The 17,599-nt window shown below is 37.2% G+C and overlaps 1 protein-coding gene across 1 annotated transcript in view; it reads right to left on the bottom strand.

Moving 5' to 3' along the window:
- LOC132565339 (metalloreductase STEAP4-like) overlaps positions 1-14,736 on the bottom strand; it is a 36,630-nt gene extending 21,894 nt beyond the window's left edge. The window contains exon 1 of the mRNA XM_060229990.1: positions 14,573-14,736. Coding sequence (XP_060085973.1) covers positions 14,573-14,670 — 98 coding nt within the window. The 5' untranslated portion in view covers positions 14,671-14,736. The remainder of the gene's footprint in view (positions 1-14,572) is intronic.
- Between the last annotated feature and the right edge of the window lie 2,863 nt (positions 14,737-17,599).

Genomic DNA, 17,599 nt, shown 5'->3' on the forward strand with positions numbered 1-17,599 from the left:
TCCGTACTTACTTATATTGTAGTGTTGATTTCAACACCCACACGGCTGTGCTTAAAGCCATCTTTTATCCACTTTCAGCAATAACTTGGTCATGAATGATCATTTACGTTCTATTATCTAATGTACAATTAATGATTAGAAATTGATTTCTAAACATGATGAAGGCCATATGTGACCAGGTGTTGTGAATGAATAGGACATAAGAAGTTTGACAATGTGTTACCACGGACAATCATATACAAAGTGATAAACCGTCACAAGAATATACGGACAGCCACACAAATGGTGGTCACGACTGTAGCGATAAATAAGACCTACCATAGAAAGAAAAAGCCCGGGCATACACATTAAAAAAAATCCGTGCATAGAGTATGTCGGACAAAAATACAAAACTACGGTTAAAAATAGATATCAGGGGTTGAAGTTTGTTGTTAAATAAATAAAAAAAATGTCTCAGAAAACGATTCAAAACATCTTTGAAATCATGAAATTCATTTTCCGTGGGCCTAGGTGGCCCCCAGACTCCTCGCCTTGGCTTACGCATTTCTGCTGGGCTTGCTAATTTTGAAAGCGATTAAAGTAAACTAAACTCAAACCGATCTCCAGACAACACTATGAGAACGAAGGGTAGTTTAAAATACATCAGCTTAAGATGGTTGGATGTATCAACACAGACTGCTGATGACGGACGAGTGATGTCAACCGTATTATGAACAGACATGTTTTTGAAAACCTGATATAAGGATTTATCATATTCGAACATATAAAAACACAGTGTAAATCTAGTTCTATATCACCAGTTTAGAATTACTTTTTTGTACATCTGACATGTTTCTACAGCGATAACATACATATCACTATGGCAGATGTCGGTTTTACCAAACAACAACTTCCTTGTTAAATGTGATGTACATGCAGACTGTAACTGGGAGGGAGGCAGAGGGAGACACAATGCACCGTGGGAGACCATGAAATTAACCCCAAGCTCCACAATAACATTAAACCGCAGTACATATATCGATCAAAAGGTTTTTGTTAAGTATTTTGTTGACAAGTAAACTTTCCCATTTATTTTTGACAGCTTTAAAACGTTAATCTGATGCAAGATCTGTGTTTCCTGTAACTTTATAAATAAACATTCACCGTATGGTACACCAGTCGTCCCCGCCGGTGTCATGACGTCTAAATCTATTTTCTTCATCGTGCAATCGAAAAACCACAAACATATATATATAAAGAAAAACAAAAGTACCCTCGGGCTTGGTAGACATTCACTTATTAAGAAATACCTTTCTAATCAGAGTATGTACGATACACATATGGACAGCCAGTTCATTTCAATGTTTAATCAGATGTAAACATAGAAATCATGAATGACGTATATGATAAGTAGTTACAAAAACAAACTATTATTTAAAAAGGTTTTTCCATCAATTTTCGATAGCATTTGTATATTTTAAATTTTCCCTTTTAATATCATACCCGAAAGCACTCAACACAAGGAATAAACATAAACATTGAATAAAAACTTCATAGAATTGGTCACGCTACTGAATGTATGATGTTTTTGTCTGTGCTACATTAATATGAAGAATAGGGACCCAAGAATTATCAAGTACGCTTAAGTGTCTTCGAGAGACTACAAAAAACTGTAATGTTTAAAAAACACCATACCCACGAGTAGTAATCCACCGATGTGGAGAAAATACTTGTATAGCTAAGCTCTAACTTATAAGAAAATACAACCGAGTTCGGATCTACACACCTGTGATGATGTCTAGAAAATATAACCCAATTCGGACCTACATACCTGTGTTGATGTCTATAAACTATAACTAAGTTTAGATCTCGACCTTAGTGATTAAGTTGATGTTTTACATATTAGTATAATATTTTTTGCGTCAGTCATGTGTTCAAATTCTCCGTACTCCGGTCACGTGTTGGCTCGAGCATGTTTTACCTACTGTGAGGAAGACAACACATGTTATCATCACATTAGATACATATTTAGGTTGAAGCTTCTTTAATTTCAAAATCACACAAACGTATTTTTAAATAAATGTTCATACTGTTACTATTTTGAAGCGATGAACATGGGCGTCGCCATTTTTATTTTTAAATGATCCTTGTTATATGCATTTGATAGACAGTTACTGACCTTTTACGATAGACAATCTAAAGGGCCAGTACCTATATTTATAAGTGTAACAGACAGCGAATATGTTAAAGGAACATGCAGACATGTTTTGGTAGTCACAAAAACAACCAGACCTGCACACAGCCTAGATGCACCTGTTATTCGTCCTTGTGAAATATTGATTTGGTAGCGATATGTACAACTGCATAGCTATGTTATTGTCAGTCACCCAGGTATACAGAACAAACACACGTCTTGATCGCTTGTCTCTAATAACATGGCTTTTAATTTACCTAATATCCATATGTACACAATCACATTATTTAAAACGGTTTCATATTTTTCAGCAGGGACTCCCGCATTCCGGAACAGAATATTTATAATATGTGTTTTGATATTGATAATTGTGTTGTGTTATTGGTATTATAACATCGATAACAATGCATTCATATCCTGGGTGTTGTGAAACTTATCAAAATAACAGATATACGACAGGTGTTATGACACGGATAACAGGGCAGTTTTATGTTGGGTGTTATGTTACTGATAACAGGGCAGTTTTATGTTGGGTGTTATGTTACTGATAACAGGGCAGTTTTATGTTGGGTGTTATGACACGGATAACAGGGCAGTTTTATGTTGGGTGTTATGCTACTGATAACAGGGCAGTTATATGTTGCGTGTTATGGCATTGATAACAAAGAAGTTGTATTACAAGTGATATAACAGTGTTGTACAATGTATTACGAATATTAAAACATTGATAACAGATGTATTGTTCAATGTATTACGAATGTTAAAACATGGATATAACAGATATGTTGTTCTATGTGTTATGATACGAGATCTCAGGAGTCTGTGTGGAGAATTGGTACAATATATATACAACTGTTTGACGCAGTAATAGTTCTCGTGAGATTATGTGAAGGCTCGTTGTAAAATACATGTACAATTGTAACCAAAAATAATATCTCTCATAAGCGCACGCTGTTGGTATAAATGTATATAACTTTACATAAAGTTTATCGTTTTTGCTTTCATCATTATTACATACACTTTGCTGGTTTTACCTAAAGGGATTCAAATATATTCTTTTCTGTTATTGTATCAAGTCTTAATATCCTCTGTGTAAAAATACTATAACATACAGGAAACTTAGTACAGATCGACAGACGATGGACAGGTGTAAATGTCACTTTATTTTCACTACAACTGTATTTGTAATTAAGACATTGGGAGACATACCACTGATGAACCACAGTGTCGATATTATACAAACGTTACATTAAACCGTTCGTTCTTTAGCCGGAAATCACATAAGGAGTGTGATTATCACTCACGAACGCTACGACCCGCTGTTGTCATCGAGAGACGACGAGTAATTAAACAAAGGCTTTACTACTGATTGAACAGATGGGAAGTCTCTATAGTTATAACATCAACGAATTATATACCGAGTCAAAGATGAATGGAAAAAATGGGACAGGTATTTATGTAAAACACATGTTTAAGTCTCATTAATGAATATGGGGGAATGTAACTACCTTTATCAATGAATTAATGAATATATATTACATAAATGATGGATTTGTGTTACGACAAACAGGTCTCTCACCTGCCACAGTCTGATAGGTAACGTGTAGCAGGTCGTTATCACAAGAGAAGCAAGTCGATGTTGAAAACATTTGAGATATTTTACTTGTTATAACGAGAAAATATTTTTCTTACTCAAGATCTAACTCGTCATTATGACACAGTACATACAAATGTATATGTGCTTGGCGTTTTTCTGAAATTATGATATATAAGATAATAGATATTTATTGACCTATGGAGCTAGTGCATATCCCTATACAGACTGATTGTCCTTAGTCTCGTCCTAGGCTTCAAAAGGTATGCCCCTAATGTCCTTTGCGAGTCCTCAAAGGACTAAACAGCTTAATCATGTCACCCCGGTAAACGTACAAGCCGCGATATACCGTTTGACAAGAGACAATTTTCCTTTATCTCGATCGGCTGAGCGTCAGACTAGTAAGTTAAATGTCACAAGTTCGAATCCTTATGGAGACATGAATTGGATAAAGACCTTTGTTACAATGGCGATGGGATTGATTATAACATGCATGTAGAGGGTTGCTTATAATACATGTACATCATGCAATACAATATAGTGGGTTAGGTTACAATATAGAAATATAGTATACATGATCAAATGGAATTATTTGCATTAGAGAGTAAGGCTACACATGAATAATATAGAAAATTGGGTTACGATATAGTGGGTAGAGTTATATACATACCATATACAAAGTTGGGTTACAATATAGCGGGTAAGGGTAAAGTAAAGAGAATGTTCCCGAAATAATTGGTAAGCTTCGTCGTGTCTTTGTAACATGATCAAATATGACATGACATTTGACGTTTAAAGATAAACAGATACAAGATTACATCAATGAAGTGTTCAATAACATCAACGCTGTTCAGTTTACCCGGTCTGACGACTCAACTACTGTCACTAAATCTTACCTGGTCTGACGACTCAACTACTGTCACTAAATCTTGCCTGGTCTGACGACTCAACTACTGTCACTAAATCTTACCCGGTCTGACGAGACTCAACTACTGTCACTAAATCTTACCCGGTCTGACGACTCAACTACTGTAACTAAATCTTACCCGGTCTGATGACTCAATTATCGTCACTAAATCTTACATGGTCTGACGACTCAATTATCGTCACTAAATCTTACCCGGTCTGATGACTCAACTACTGTCACTAAATCTTACATGGTCTGACGACTCAATTATCGTCACTAAATCTTACCCGGTCTGATGACTCAACTACTGTCACTAAATATTACCCGGTCTGACGACTCAACTACTGTCACTAAATCTTACCTGGTCTGACGACTTAACTGCTGTCACTAAATCTTACCCGGTCTGACGACTCAACTACCGTCACTAAATCTTACCCGGTCTGATGACTCAACTACTGTCACTAAATCTTACCCGGTCTGATGACTCAATTATCGTCACTAAATCTTACATGGTCTGACGACTCAATTATCGTCACTAAATCTTACCCGATCTGATGACTCAACTACTGTCATTAAATCTTACCCGGTCTGATGACACAACTACTGTCACTAAATCTTTCCTGGTCTAATGACTCAACTGCTGTCACTAAATCTTACCCGGTCTGATGACTCAACTATTGTCATTAAATATTACCCAGTCTGATGGCTCAATTATCGTCACTAAATCTTACCCAGTCTGATGACTCAACTACTGTCATTAAATCTTACCCGGTCTGATGACTCAACTACTGTCACTAAATCTTACCTGGTCTGACGACTCAACTACTGTCACTAAATCTTACCTGGTCTGACGACTCAATTATCGTCACTAAATCTTACCTGGTCTGATGACTCATCTACTGTCACTAAATATTACCTGGTCTGATGACTCATCTACTGTCACTAAATCTTACCCGGTCTGACGACTTAACTACCGTCACTAAATATTACCCAGTCTGATGACTCAATTATCGTCACTAAATCTTACATGGTCTGACGACTCAATTATCGTCACTAAATCTTACCCGGTCTGATGACTCAACTACTGTCACTAAATATTACCCGGTCTGACGACTCAACTGTTGTCACTAAATCTTTCCCGGTCTGACGACTCAACTACCGTCACTAGATATTACCCAGTCTGATAACTCAATTATCGTCACTAAATCTTACATGGTCTGACGACTCAATTATCGTCACTTAATCTTACCCGGTCTGATGACTCAACTACTGTCACTAAATCTTACCTGGTCTGACGACTCAACTACTGTCACTAAATCTTACCTGGTCTGACGACTCAATTATCGTCACTAAATCTTACCTGGTCTGATGACTCATCTACTGTCACTAAATCTTACCTGGTCTGATGACTCAACTACTGTCACTAAATCTTACCCAGTCTGATGACTCATCTACTGTCACTAAATCTTACCTGGTCTGATGACTCAAATACTGTCACTAAATCTTAACTGGTCTGATGACTCAACTACTCTCACTAAATATTACCTGGTCTGATGACTCAATTATCGTCACTAAATCTTACCTGGTCTGATGACTCATCTACTGTCACTAAATCTTACCTGGTCTGATGACTCATCTACTGTCACTAAATCTTACCTGGTCTGATGACTCAAATACTGTCACTAAATCTTAACTGGTCTGATGTCTCAACTACTCTCACTAAATATTACCTGGTCTGATGACTCAATTATCGTCACTAAATCTTACCTGGTCTGATGACTCAACTACTGTCACTAAATCTTACCCGGTCTGATGACTCAACTACTGTCACTTAATCTTAACTGGTCTGATGACTCAATCATCGTCACTAAATATTACCCAGTCTGATGACTCAACTACTGTCACTAAATATTACCTGGTCTGATGACTCAATTATCGTCACTAAATATTACCTGGTCTGATGACTCAATTATCGTCACTAAATATTACCTGGTCTGACGATTCAATTATCGTCACTAAATCTTACCTGGTCTGATGACTCAATCATCGTCACTAAATATTACCCAGTCTGATGACTCAACTACCGCCACTAGATATTACCCAGTCTGATGACTCAACTACCGTCATTAAATATTACCTGGTCTGACGACTCAACTACCGTCACTAAATATTACCCAGTCTGACGGCTCAATTATCGTCACTAAATATTACCTGGTCTGATGACTCAATTATCGTCACTAAATCTTACCTGGACTCATGACTCAATTATCGTCACTAAATGTAACCTTGTCTGACGACTAAAATACTATCATCAAATATTACCTGGTCTGATGACTCAACTTCTCTCACTCAATATTACTCGATCTGACCACTCAACTACTGTCACTAAATATTACTTGGTCTGACGACTCAACTACATGTACTGTCTTTGACGCCATTATAACATGAGTTAAGGCCAAACTTATAAATGCTGGGTTTATCTTATTGAATGAACTTAGATCTGACGTAAACTATGCCTTAACACAATCATTTCTAACACTAAAGTGTAGTGTGAACAGTAGTATTACTACAGATCAAGCGATGATACTGCAATATACACGTATTCCTCAACAGCATGACTGTTTACATGACTAATGGAATCACCCTACATCTAATTGTATCAGCGTGTACATAATGAACGATATAAAGAGTATCAAACACTGTGTTATTAAATTATATATGATAATGTATTGAATATAGTGGGAAATATGTTAATGTTCCCAACTTCGTGAAAAGTCACAAAATGTACGAGCATTTTATTACACCTATCTAGGCATATAAAAGCATACATTTATTTTAAATACTTGGGTGATATTTCACGTGTTTCCGAGCATATACATAATTTTATTTCGTTAACACAAACTCGGCGTTATCTGTCATTAGGGACTTCTGGTGAAGTGATGAATTTTATACCGACAAATGATGTCAGAGAATAATGGAGAAAATTGTTAACTTTACTTCCTGGTGTTGTGACAGGAAAACAAGTATACTTTGTACAATAACCACGGTGAGAACTGATTAGCGTACCATTGTAACAATGACGTTTACTAGGCAGATAACCATTGTAACCACGAGGATAACTCGTAGGGTTACCAATGTAACCACGAGGATAACTCGTAAGGTTACCATTATAACCATGGGGATAACTCGTAGGATAACCATTGTAGCCATGGGGATAACTCGTAGTATAACCATTGTAACCATGGAGATAACCGCTAGGATTACCATTGTAACCAGGGCGTTAACTCGTATGATTACCATTGTAACCATGGAAATAACACACCAAAGTTTATTAATGTTTTGATATTTGTCCTACACTTAATTTCGCAAGTGAAGTAATACTGGAAAAATCGATAAATGCGGTCATATTGATTCTATCACCAGTGGCAATATCTGGCAGGTTTACTTCGGTAAACTGACTTCTAATCGATTGATGGTGTGTTAAGATTTCATAAACATTAAAACCAGTCATACAGTTTACCTGAAGTCCTTAACAAACTAGTTACCTCCATAATAAACAATAATTGGTCTCCTCGATCGCGGTTACCGTAGTCTCAAACTTAGTAATGTCTTAGATGTTACTTCACACGACCAAACGAACGAGTTAGCTGATTCCGGTCATACGTTAAGTCTGATGCGGTCTAACGCTGTTCTATTGAGTTCGACCTAACCAACAGCTTACAAGTTAGGCTGAACGACGAGTCTTACGAATTCGGTCTAACGATCAGACTTATGAGTTTGGTCTAAATTTGAGTTCGGTCTGGTGATTTTTGTCTAATAAACAATATTGTGACTTCAGCGATGAAAAATTAAACTGAGAATGGTTGGTACAAATGTATATGTTCAGAAGAGTCAAGAACATTTACTTTAGAGAATCATTGATGAACATACTTCCACATATTTGCTGTGTTAAGATTTAAAGGAGTTCAGCATTCAGGTCAGCTATCCGTTTTGTAGGATAGACTTTTGTCGGTATTAACACGAATGGCTGAAGGTTTGTGTAGCGTAGTGTTATATTACAATGACCTCTTAACGGTTTTTTAGCAACATTCCATCATTTCTTGGTGAAGCAGATCAGAACACCATTGATAAGCCACCAGGTATAGTCGTGCCCTTCATCGAAAATTTAAACAGCCGATTGAATCTGACACCTGTGTCGATTGCATAAATTGTATAAACAATGAGAAGGACCAGTCAGTCTCTCCAAAGTCCTTAATTCTGCTATTCAAATCCTTGTCTGCGGTGTCCGCTTGCCCTCTCTTCACGAATACCAGTACACACTCCTCCACAAATAACCTGAACTACGTCCCTCCAGAAATACCTTAACAAATCCCTCCACAAACATAAGGACATGCTTCAGAACAAATTATACTTGTACCCATGCCCCCTCAATAAACAAAAATTAAAACCATCCCACCCTCGGGCAAATAGGTTCAATCTCTCCTCAAACAACCCACGTCCTCAGTCATACATTTCCCTCGCGTCCTCGTCCTAAAGAGGTTATACCGATTATCAAAACAAGCCGTATTCTGACATCCACGTGTTGATGATATCATCAATCAACATCAACATCAGGTTTGAGCGCAAAACTAATTAGAAATACGATTTGGATTGCACTGTATTCTGGTATCCGTTTAACAAAGGTATTTGTATTTTGGAGTTTTTGGGCCGTCAAAAGGATCTTTTTTCCAAATAATCACACAAATTCTAGAAAAAGGAGGAGGATGACGCAAGGTCAAGGTTAGCAAATGAAGCAATAATTTGTACTGGTAGGCGGTGTTAAGATCGTCGCGAACCTAATTCACCACAAATTTGCAAATTTTGCCTGTCAATAATTTAATTACTGTGACATGATTTATTCGTAATGACAAATTACAGAAAATTAATGGAGATTGTGGGAGAGAAGATTTCCGATATACAGGTGTGTCTATGTCAAACATCTGTCAAACAACACTTACCTGGCAGTGAAGTAAAAAAGAGAAAAAACTAGGTGACCTTACTCGACCTTACTCTCGCAATGATTTATTATTTAAAACGACAAACGGGAGTATCAATCATTGAGTGAAGTACGATGAAGGAAGTGATTAAACAAAGCACGACGGATCATCCCCAACACAAACGTACAATGTATTAGAGAACCTTTGACCATCACCATTCAATAAGTTAATGAAAGAGTGTGATTTCAATAAAGGAACGGATATCAATGCTCTGAAATTTTAATATAAAGACCACTGGTGATTCTACCTACCGTTGTTATTCATGTAACCTTGGCGAGTGATGTAAGGCGTTCTTCAGGAAGGAGCGCTAACTTACGTCATTCATTGCTTATGCTTAATACAGCTGCTTCTGTATAACGTTTGATTTTTATTTTGCATCCATTTGTTTTACGTGTATTTAAAAAAAATATCTGGATTACCATGATATTTGACGCGAAGCTAATGTATTATTGAGAGGAAGTGCAACTCGGTGACGTAATGTCTTTCACTGTGGCACTAAAATACTGTTAGATTATTATCGGCATAGCGTGAGTGCAGCACATAAAATGACGTCACTGATACAGTTCCTTGTAATACGTCATTTCATCAATACTACTGGTATAAGCGTGTGGTGCAACTGATATTGCTATAACGCCATTTATGACAACAATATATATATATATATATATATATATATATATATATGTGTGTGTGTGTTGTTTTGTGTTGATGGGAGTTCACATGTCTTCTTAATACAGCTGTTAGACATGAGATTTACAGTTAATGAACCTTCGCTAACATTATGTACGGACATCATAATGCGTGGTAATAATGGTGCAATTTTCATTTCGGTATTATCTAGAATATCTAATGTCTGGAAGGCTTATATTACGAAAATATCACGCAAATGAAATATATTCCATAACCCACGTTTTAACACGACAATGCTATAAGGAATATCTTTTAAAAGGAGTGTATATGCCTAGATTGTGAATTCATTAGTGTAGTCATAGCAATGTCACTTTGATACATTGTACCGCCTACGTGGTCATATGGTCGGCACAATGTTGAGTCTACAGAATGATGTGTGGGAATGTAAATGGAAGCATTGCACTGCATTGCTATGACATTTATTGTCGATATAAACAACATTTGCAGGAAAAATACCATCCTGGATACTCCAGGTGTTACGCTTACTATCGTTCTCTGCACCGCATGACAATACCATGGCAAAATTAAAGGCACAAGCGAAGTGCTTTGGTTGATCTAAAGTAGGATTGGGGTAAAACTTACCAATTACAGACTTGCTCCGTTGAAGATTGTAAAGATCCGACCTCGAACTTCGTTTTGGTGTTGATCAAAGTATCAAACTATGTTTTTTTTTCTTTTTTCCCATAAAGTGTCGCACATTGCACCTTCAATTATGTCAATAAAATGTGCAAGGGGTGCAGAGAGCGATAGAGATCGTAACCCCTGGATTATCGAGGATTACAAATGGGTTAACATTGTAAGCTAAAGCCCGGTGGTTAAGTTCTAAAGTCCCTATATTATCCTCCCCTTCAGTCTACAGTGGCATTTCCCCTGTGATCCTGAGGTCTGGTTGTTTTGACTGTCAATACGATGGCAGTTTATATAATCATTCAGTTCAGCAGGCACCCGTGAACAGTTTTTTTTTAAATATAGTTTCATAAAACATTGATGGTCTCGAAACGTATTCTGATATGTATCTTAAAAAGAAAATTATTTATCACGTGTTTAGAAAATCGTGTTTGTTAATATTCTCCTGACATGAAGTACCCGTCATACTAGACATTTAAGTCGAGGTTAAATAATTCATACATTTTTGTATAGTAGATATACAATTATACTTTATTATGAAGTAATGCCACTCTCTTGTCACCTTTTTATTACACTTACGAAAATAAAGACGTCGTCTTCTCACGACTTTAATTGAATAAACAATCCTAGTAGTTGTTGAATAGTAGCCTATTTACAGGTACGCAAGCTCGGGGTCGTGCAAGGCCCGAGCAAACAACCCCGCTATTACCTTGTCTGTTGTATTCTGTTCACCGATGTTATATTTCATATAGTACATTAATTCTGTTTAATTGAATCTAACACAATCTGTCCTTTGATAATTGATCGGGCGTGTTCATTACAAAGTGATGTAGTAAGTCTGCCCTGTAGGTAGAACTAAGAATGATTGTAAGAGCCAACTAAACTTGGAATAACTTTATTTCCTTCCTCTCGTTTTAAAGCTTTACATTTATATATTTACTTTTTTTTTGTAATGTTTCTCTTGATATAAATTTACTTTTGTTCTATGAGAGGTGACGAAGGTTATGAGTTCGGTATACAAGTCATTAAAGGCCAAGCGGAGTTCGTATTTGAATCCTTCCCCTCGCTCAGATTGAAATATGCTGTACAAGAACTGGTGGTTAACACGTTATGAGTAAGATATGAACAAGTGCAGTGTATTTTTAGCATATCCGAGCAGTTTATAGCATTTCAGTATGTTAACACTATACAACTGTTCATTATCCTCGATACTCCAGGTGTTACGCTCACTTTATGACAAAAATTAAAGGTGCCGTGTGCGACACCTTGTTGATAAGACTAAGTTCATACTGTGATATACATCAAACTAGCTTTGAAGTTTAATATCGCTCTTTTGTAATCTTCAAAGGAGCGTTACAGTCTATAATTGGTCTTTTTCATTCTCTACCGAAACCCGTTCTAGACCAATCGAATTTCTGTCTTTTTGCCAGGGGTTCAAGTAGAGTGAAAGTGCTCGTAACCCCATGGAGTATCGAGGATGTCGTTCATCACTGGAACCATCATTTGTTGACATCATCTTCACGTGACTTGACTGTTCTGAGGACGTAAACCTCTAATAACAATAATATATAGGGACCGTAGGACATTGGAGTTCAGTCGATAGAAGCTGTGATGTTTTATGTCTAACCGGGGTGTTTAATGTTTTATTATTGTTCTTCAGCAAGCTGTTTTATCCCAGTTGCTCCGGACGGCGTGTGACGAGACCCCCACATTATGCTCATTGCGGTAACCACTAGATACATGTACTACTTTTGTACTACAAGATCCCAGTTTTATTTTATTTAAAGAATGATTTTTTTTTCTCATTTTTCGTCATTCTTGAGATCATTCCCATTTCTTATCTTATTCCATGAATCGCATCATTCCAAACTACGCTAATGATATTACAGGTTATGCATGTAGGAACGGATCGTCCGGTTAAAAGCCATGAGCTTACTTAATCACACTTATGAACAGAAATTAATTACACAGTTTCAAATCTTAAAGAGCAGAGCACATCCTGATTCAATGATTTAAAGCCAAAACAAAATCGATAACGAACTTTTAAATAATAGCGATGTCTACTGATTTATGAACGTTTGCGTTTCTGTAATGAGCAGAGGTATTGAATGTACAATAGGATTTAAATTTAATGGGGACGAAAGGGAGGGAAATTGTGACGTTGTAGAGGGAGAGGGCGACGAGTGAAATGTTATACAGAGTGGGTGATGCTGACGTTGTAGAGAAAGGGGACGACGAGAGAAATGTTATACAGAGTCGGGGATGCTGACGTTGTAGAGAAAGGGGACGACGAGTGAAATGTTATACAGAGTCGGGGATGCTGACGTTGTAGAGAAAGGGGACGACGAGAGAAATGTTATACAGAGTGGGTGATGCTGACGTTGTAGAGAAAGGGGACGACGAGAGAAATGTTATACAGAGTCGGGGATGCTGACGTTGTAGAGAAAGGGGACGACGAGAGAAATGTTATACAGAGTCGGGGATGCTGACGTTGTAGAGAAAGGGGACGACGAGAGAAATGTTATACAGAGTGGGTGATGCTGACGTTGTAGAGAAAGGGGACGACGAGAGAAATGTTATACAGAGTGGGTGATGCTGACGTTGTAGAGAAAGGGGACGACGAGAGAAATGTTATACAGAGTCGGGGATGCTGACGTTGTAGAGAAAGGGGACGACGAGAGAAATGTTATACAGAGTCGGGGATGCTGACGTTGTAGAGAAAGGGGACGACGAGAGAAATGTTATACAGAGTGGGTGATGCTGACGTTGTAGAGAAAGGGGACGACGAGAGAAATGTTATACAGAGTGGGTGATGCTGTCGTTGTAGAGAAAGGGGACGACGAGAGAAATGTTATACAGAGTCGGGGATGCTGACCTTGTATAGGGAGGGGCGACGAGAGAAATGTTACACAGAGTCGGGGATGCTGACCTTGTATAGGGAAGGGCGACGAGAGAAATGTTATACAGAGTCGGGGATGCTGACGTTGACGGAGATGTTCTTAGACAGTCAATCATAGGTCAATCGATCAGAGCTCTATAAAGAGAAGAGAAAGGGACAGAGAGGTTACCCAGATCGGATGTATTACTTTGTAGGGGCAGGATATTCAAAGGGATATAGATGGGAATCTACGCAGGAATGAAAAGACACAAGAAAGGGAAATTATGTTGAACCCAATGAGGAGGATCAGTGTGAAGCAGAAACGACATCAAATGAGTGTAATAGGGATTCACGTGTTGAACTTTTCTAGTGATATTGTTGGAGAGTAGGAAGCTTTCCCGTGACACGTTTAGTAATATCGTCTGTATATACACGTGACAGTCACATGTAGACAATCTTACAAAGTTATTGGAAACCTAGACAAGGAGTGTACATTTTATCCACAGATAAGTTTGCATTTACTACGATATTATCTCGTTTATTATTGTTTCTTGGCGATTGGATTGTGGTTACAATTACACGTTACAGGATTGATAGACGACAGATGCCAAGTATTAGAACTGTACACTAAACATTAAATACACATTACTTTAAATAAAGGACTTACCTCCTGTCGAATATCTTGCTGTGTCTTCGTTTGTTTTTACCTGTCGGTTTTGCACGTCCCAGTAGTTGGTACTTATTAGTTCCGTGTGACCTGCCCATTATTGTTAGGACTCCAGTACAGGTAACTTATGTTAGGTGATTTCCAGCTTCGCCTATATTCATACTGTGGACCTGTGTTGAATGTCTGCAGGCCAAACGGAAATCCGTAATGATAACGACATACTCCTCAGGTTCGTGTAATGACTCAATAGCGTGAATTATATTGGGTAATTCTGTCGCCCCAAGCTAAGCCGGGGGACAGCGTAATTTGACAGCTAGGACCTCTGAGGCAATGCGCTAATGTCACTACTAAATAAAGCAGTTTTGCTGTGTAAGCGTGTACTTAATACATGTTCATATAATATTTATATTGTTTAACGAAATGGCGTTAGAGATAAATGTTGACAAGATGTTGCGTTCAACCACTTACCAGACTCAGTGATCCGAACACTCTCAGAAATTCTCTTCAAAATTTTCATCCAAATTAAGTATCGTCCATTCTAAATGTCCATTAAGTACATGTACTGTTACATCAATGTGAGGAATGTCCAACGGTGGTGTTTTATGTGCATGTATATTTATGTATTTAGTACTGCAGATGTTAAAGTCAATTAATCATATTTCACTGACGTGTATATAGTCCCGAGGAAGACTACCAGGATGTCGACCTCGAATTGAAGCACACTGAACTGCCATGTACCGACATTCTGGTCTCAATATAGATAATGTTTATGTATCAATTTGCTGTCACCTGCTGAGGAGGTCTTGTAACATAAATCTATCTACACGTTACAAATGTAAAATATAAAAGCGAGAACTATTTTCATCCCAACTTTAGAGATGCGTAAAATTAAGATATATTACACTTTCCTACTCTTTACTAATAAATGAAACTTACTCATTTTTTTTATTTCTAAAAGTCTAGTACAAACGTGGTGGAAGACGAAATCACAATTAAATACTAATGTTCCGAGTAGTTCCGAGCTTCGTATCCGGATCTTATACACGATTGTTAAGTATGCTACAAGATTTTCATTTTTTTCTGAAAAATGCTGTCATTAGATTAAACTTTTTATATTGCATCTAGTAAAAGGTCTAGGAGCGTGTGGGTTTGTCTTTACCGGCTTTATTGACGTCCTCTCAACAGCTATTGTTACATAACTGGTGTCAGAAGGAACACCAATATTAGAAAACTAAGCAATGAGTGAGCAGCCAGGAAAGAATGATCAACGTAACAAAAGGAGTTAATGGCAACAGGTCTAATTTGGTCTTATCAGTGTCGTTTTAGAAAACACGAGGCGAAACCGATTCGACAGAAATCCACTTTTCATGCATTTACATAGGACAAGGGTTAGTTAAGTATTAATTTAGAATGTATGATTGTCTAATTTCTTAAACGTATTCACACAGAAACTGGAGTATCCGGAAAAAACCCAGACGGAAAGATTTAAAAGGATGTATGAATTGGTAAATGAAAGGAGACAGAAATACATATGATGTTTTGCACACATAATATCAAAATCATCTATATTTTCATTGAAGTAAGGTCTGCATTAGATGAAGATATCTTGCTATTGCTCGACAGGAAATTTGGTAGGACTACAAAGAAGAGAATTGATCTGTGAGCGAGGGAGTTTCTTGGAGACCGCGATATAGAAAGCTGATTCAGTGACAATATCAGTCTACATTCCCCTACTTGCCTTCCAACGTCTTGTTCTTGTTGTTACCGTTGATCGTTGTTTATTCAATTTCCAAACCTTTTATATAGTACACCGTAGGTCTAACACCATAACGTTTCATTCAGTATTCCGAACATTGATTATAACATTTCATTTCATACTCCGAACGTCAAAGTATTCCGAATATTCATTACGCTATCGTTTTATTCAGTACTCCGAACGTCTATCATAATAATCTTTGATTCAGTATTCCGAACGCACATTATGGTAACCTTTCATTCAGTATTCCGAACGCACATTATGGTAACCTTTCATTCAGTATCCCAAACATTCACTATGTTACCCTTTCATTCAGTACTCCGAACGTCCAATCCGGTAACCTTTCATCCAGTATTCCGAAAGTACATTATGGTAACATTCCATTCAGTATTCCGAGCGTCTATCATGATATACTTTCATTCAATACATCCGCTATACTAACCTTTCATTCATTACTCCAACATCCACTATGATAACCTTTCATGAAGTATTCCGAAAGTCCATTATGTTAACATTTCATTCAGTATTCCAAACATCTATCATAATTAACTTTCATTCAATACTCCGGAAGTCCATTACGATAACTTTTCATTCAGTATTCCGAACGTCCAATTCGGTAACCTTTCATTCAGTATTCCGAACGTCCAATTCGGTAACCTTTCATTCAGTATTCAGAATGTCCAATTCGGTAACCTTTCATTCAGTAATCCGAACGTCCAATTCGGTAACCTTTCATTCAGTATTCCGAACATCCACTGTGCTAACCTTTTATTCAGTTTTCTGAACGTCCACCGGTATTACGATTTATTTGGCGTCTATCTTATTTACCAGTCATTCAGTATATTGAAAGTTAACATGATTCAAATTAATAAATGATACCGCAAATTTAAGAATTTGATGTGTAACTTAAATTCGGTGTTCCAACGGTTCAAACGACTTGAGCTATGTCCAACGCAACATGCTACTGTAGTCGCTGTGACCTTACAATAAGGAAGTCTTCTTAGTTCACAGACTATTTGTTAATGTCATATATGTGTGAAATTACAATCTATCTACATTCTCTATGATGAACCGACGATGATCTTTATTCTCGCGGATAACAATATTATTCTATAACTTAAATAAATTTTTAAGTAAAATTATCGACCTGTTTTTCATTGTGATCGCATTTTATTTCGACACTTTAAGCTCTAATATGCGATATTGTCAAACGGAACTAACAATCTACTGCTGTTTTATTGGTTGTAACAATGTTTGAACACTTTTATTTC

This window comes from Ylistrum balloti, unplaced genomic scaffold, assembly GCF_031769215.1.
Source record: "Ylistrum balloti isolate Yb309-2 unplaced genomic scaffold, AGI_CSIRO_Ybal_v1 Utg369576, whole genome shotgun sequence".
In the NCBI taxonomy this organism is placed as follows: domain Eukaryota; kingdom Metazoa; phylum Mollusca; class Bivalvia; order Pectinida; family Pectinidae; genus Ylistrum; species Ylistrum balloti.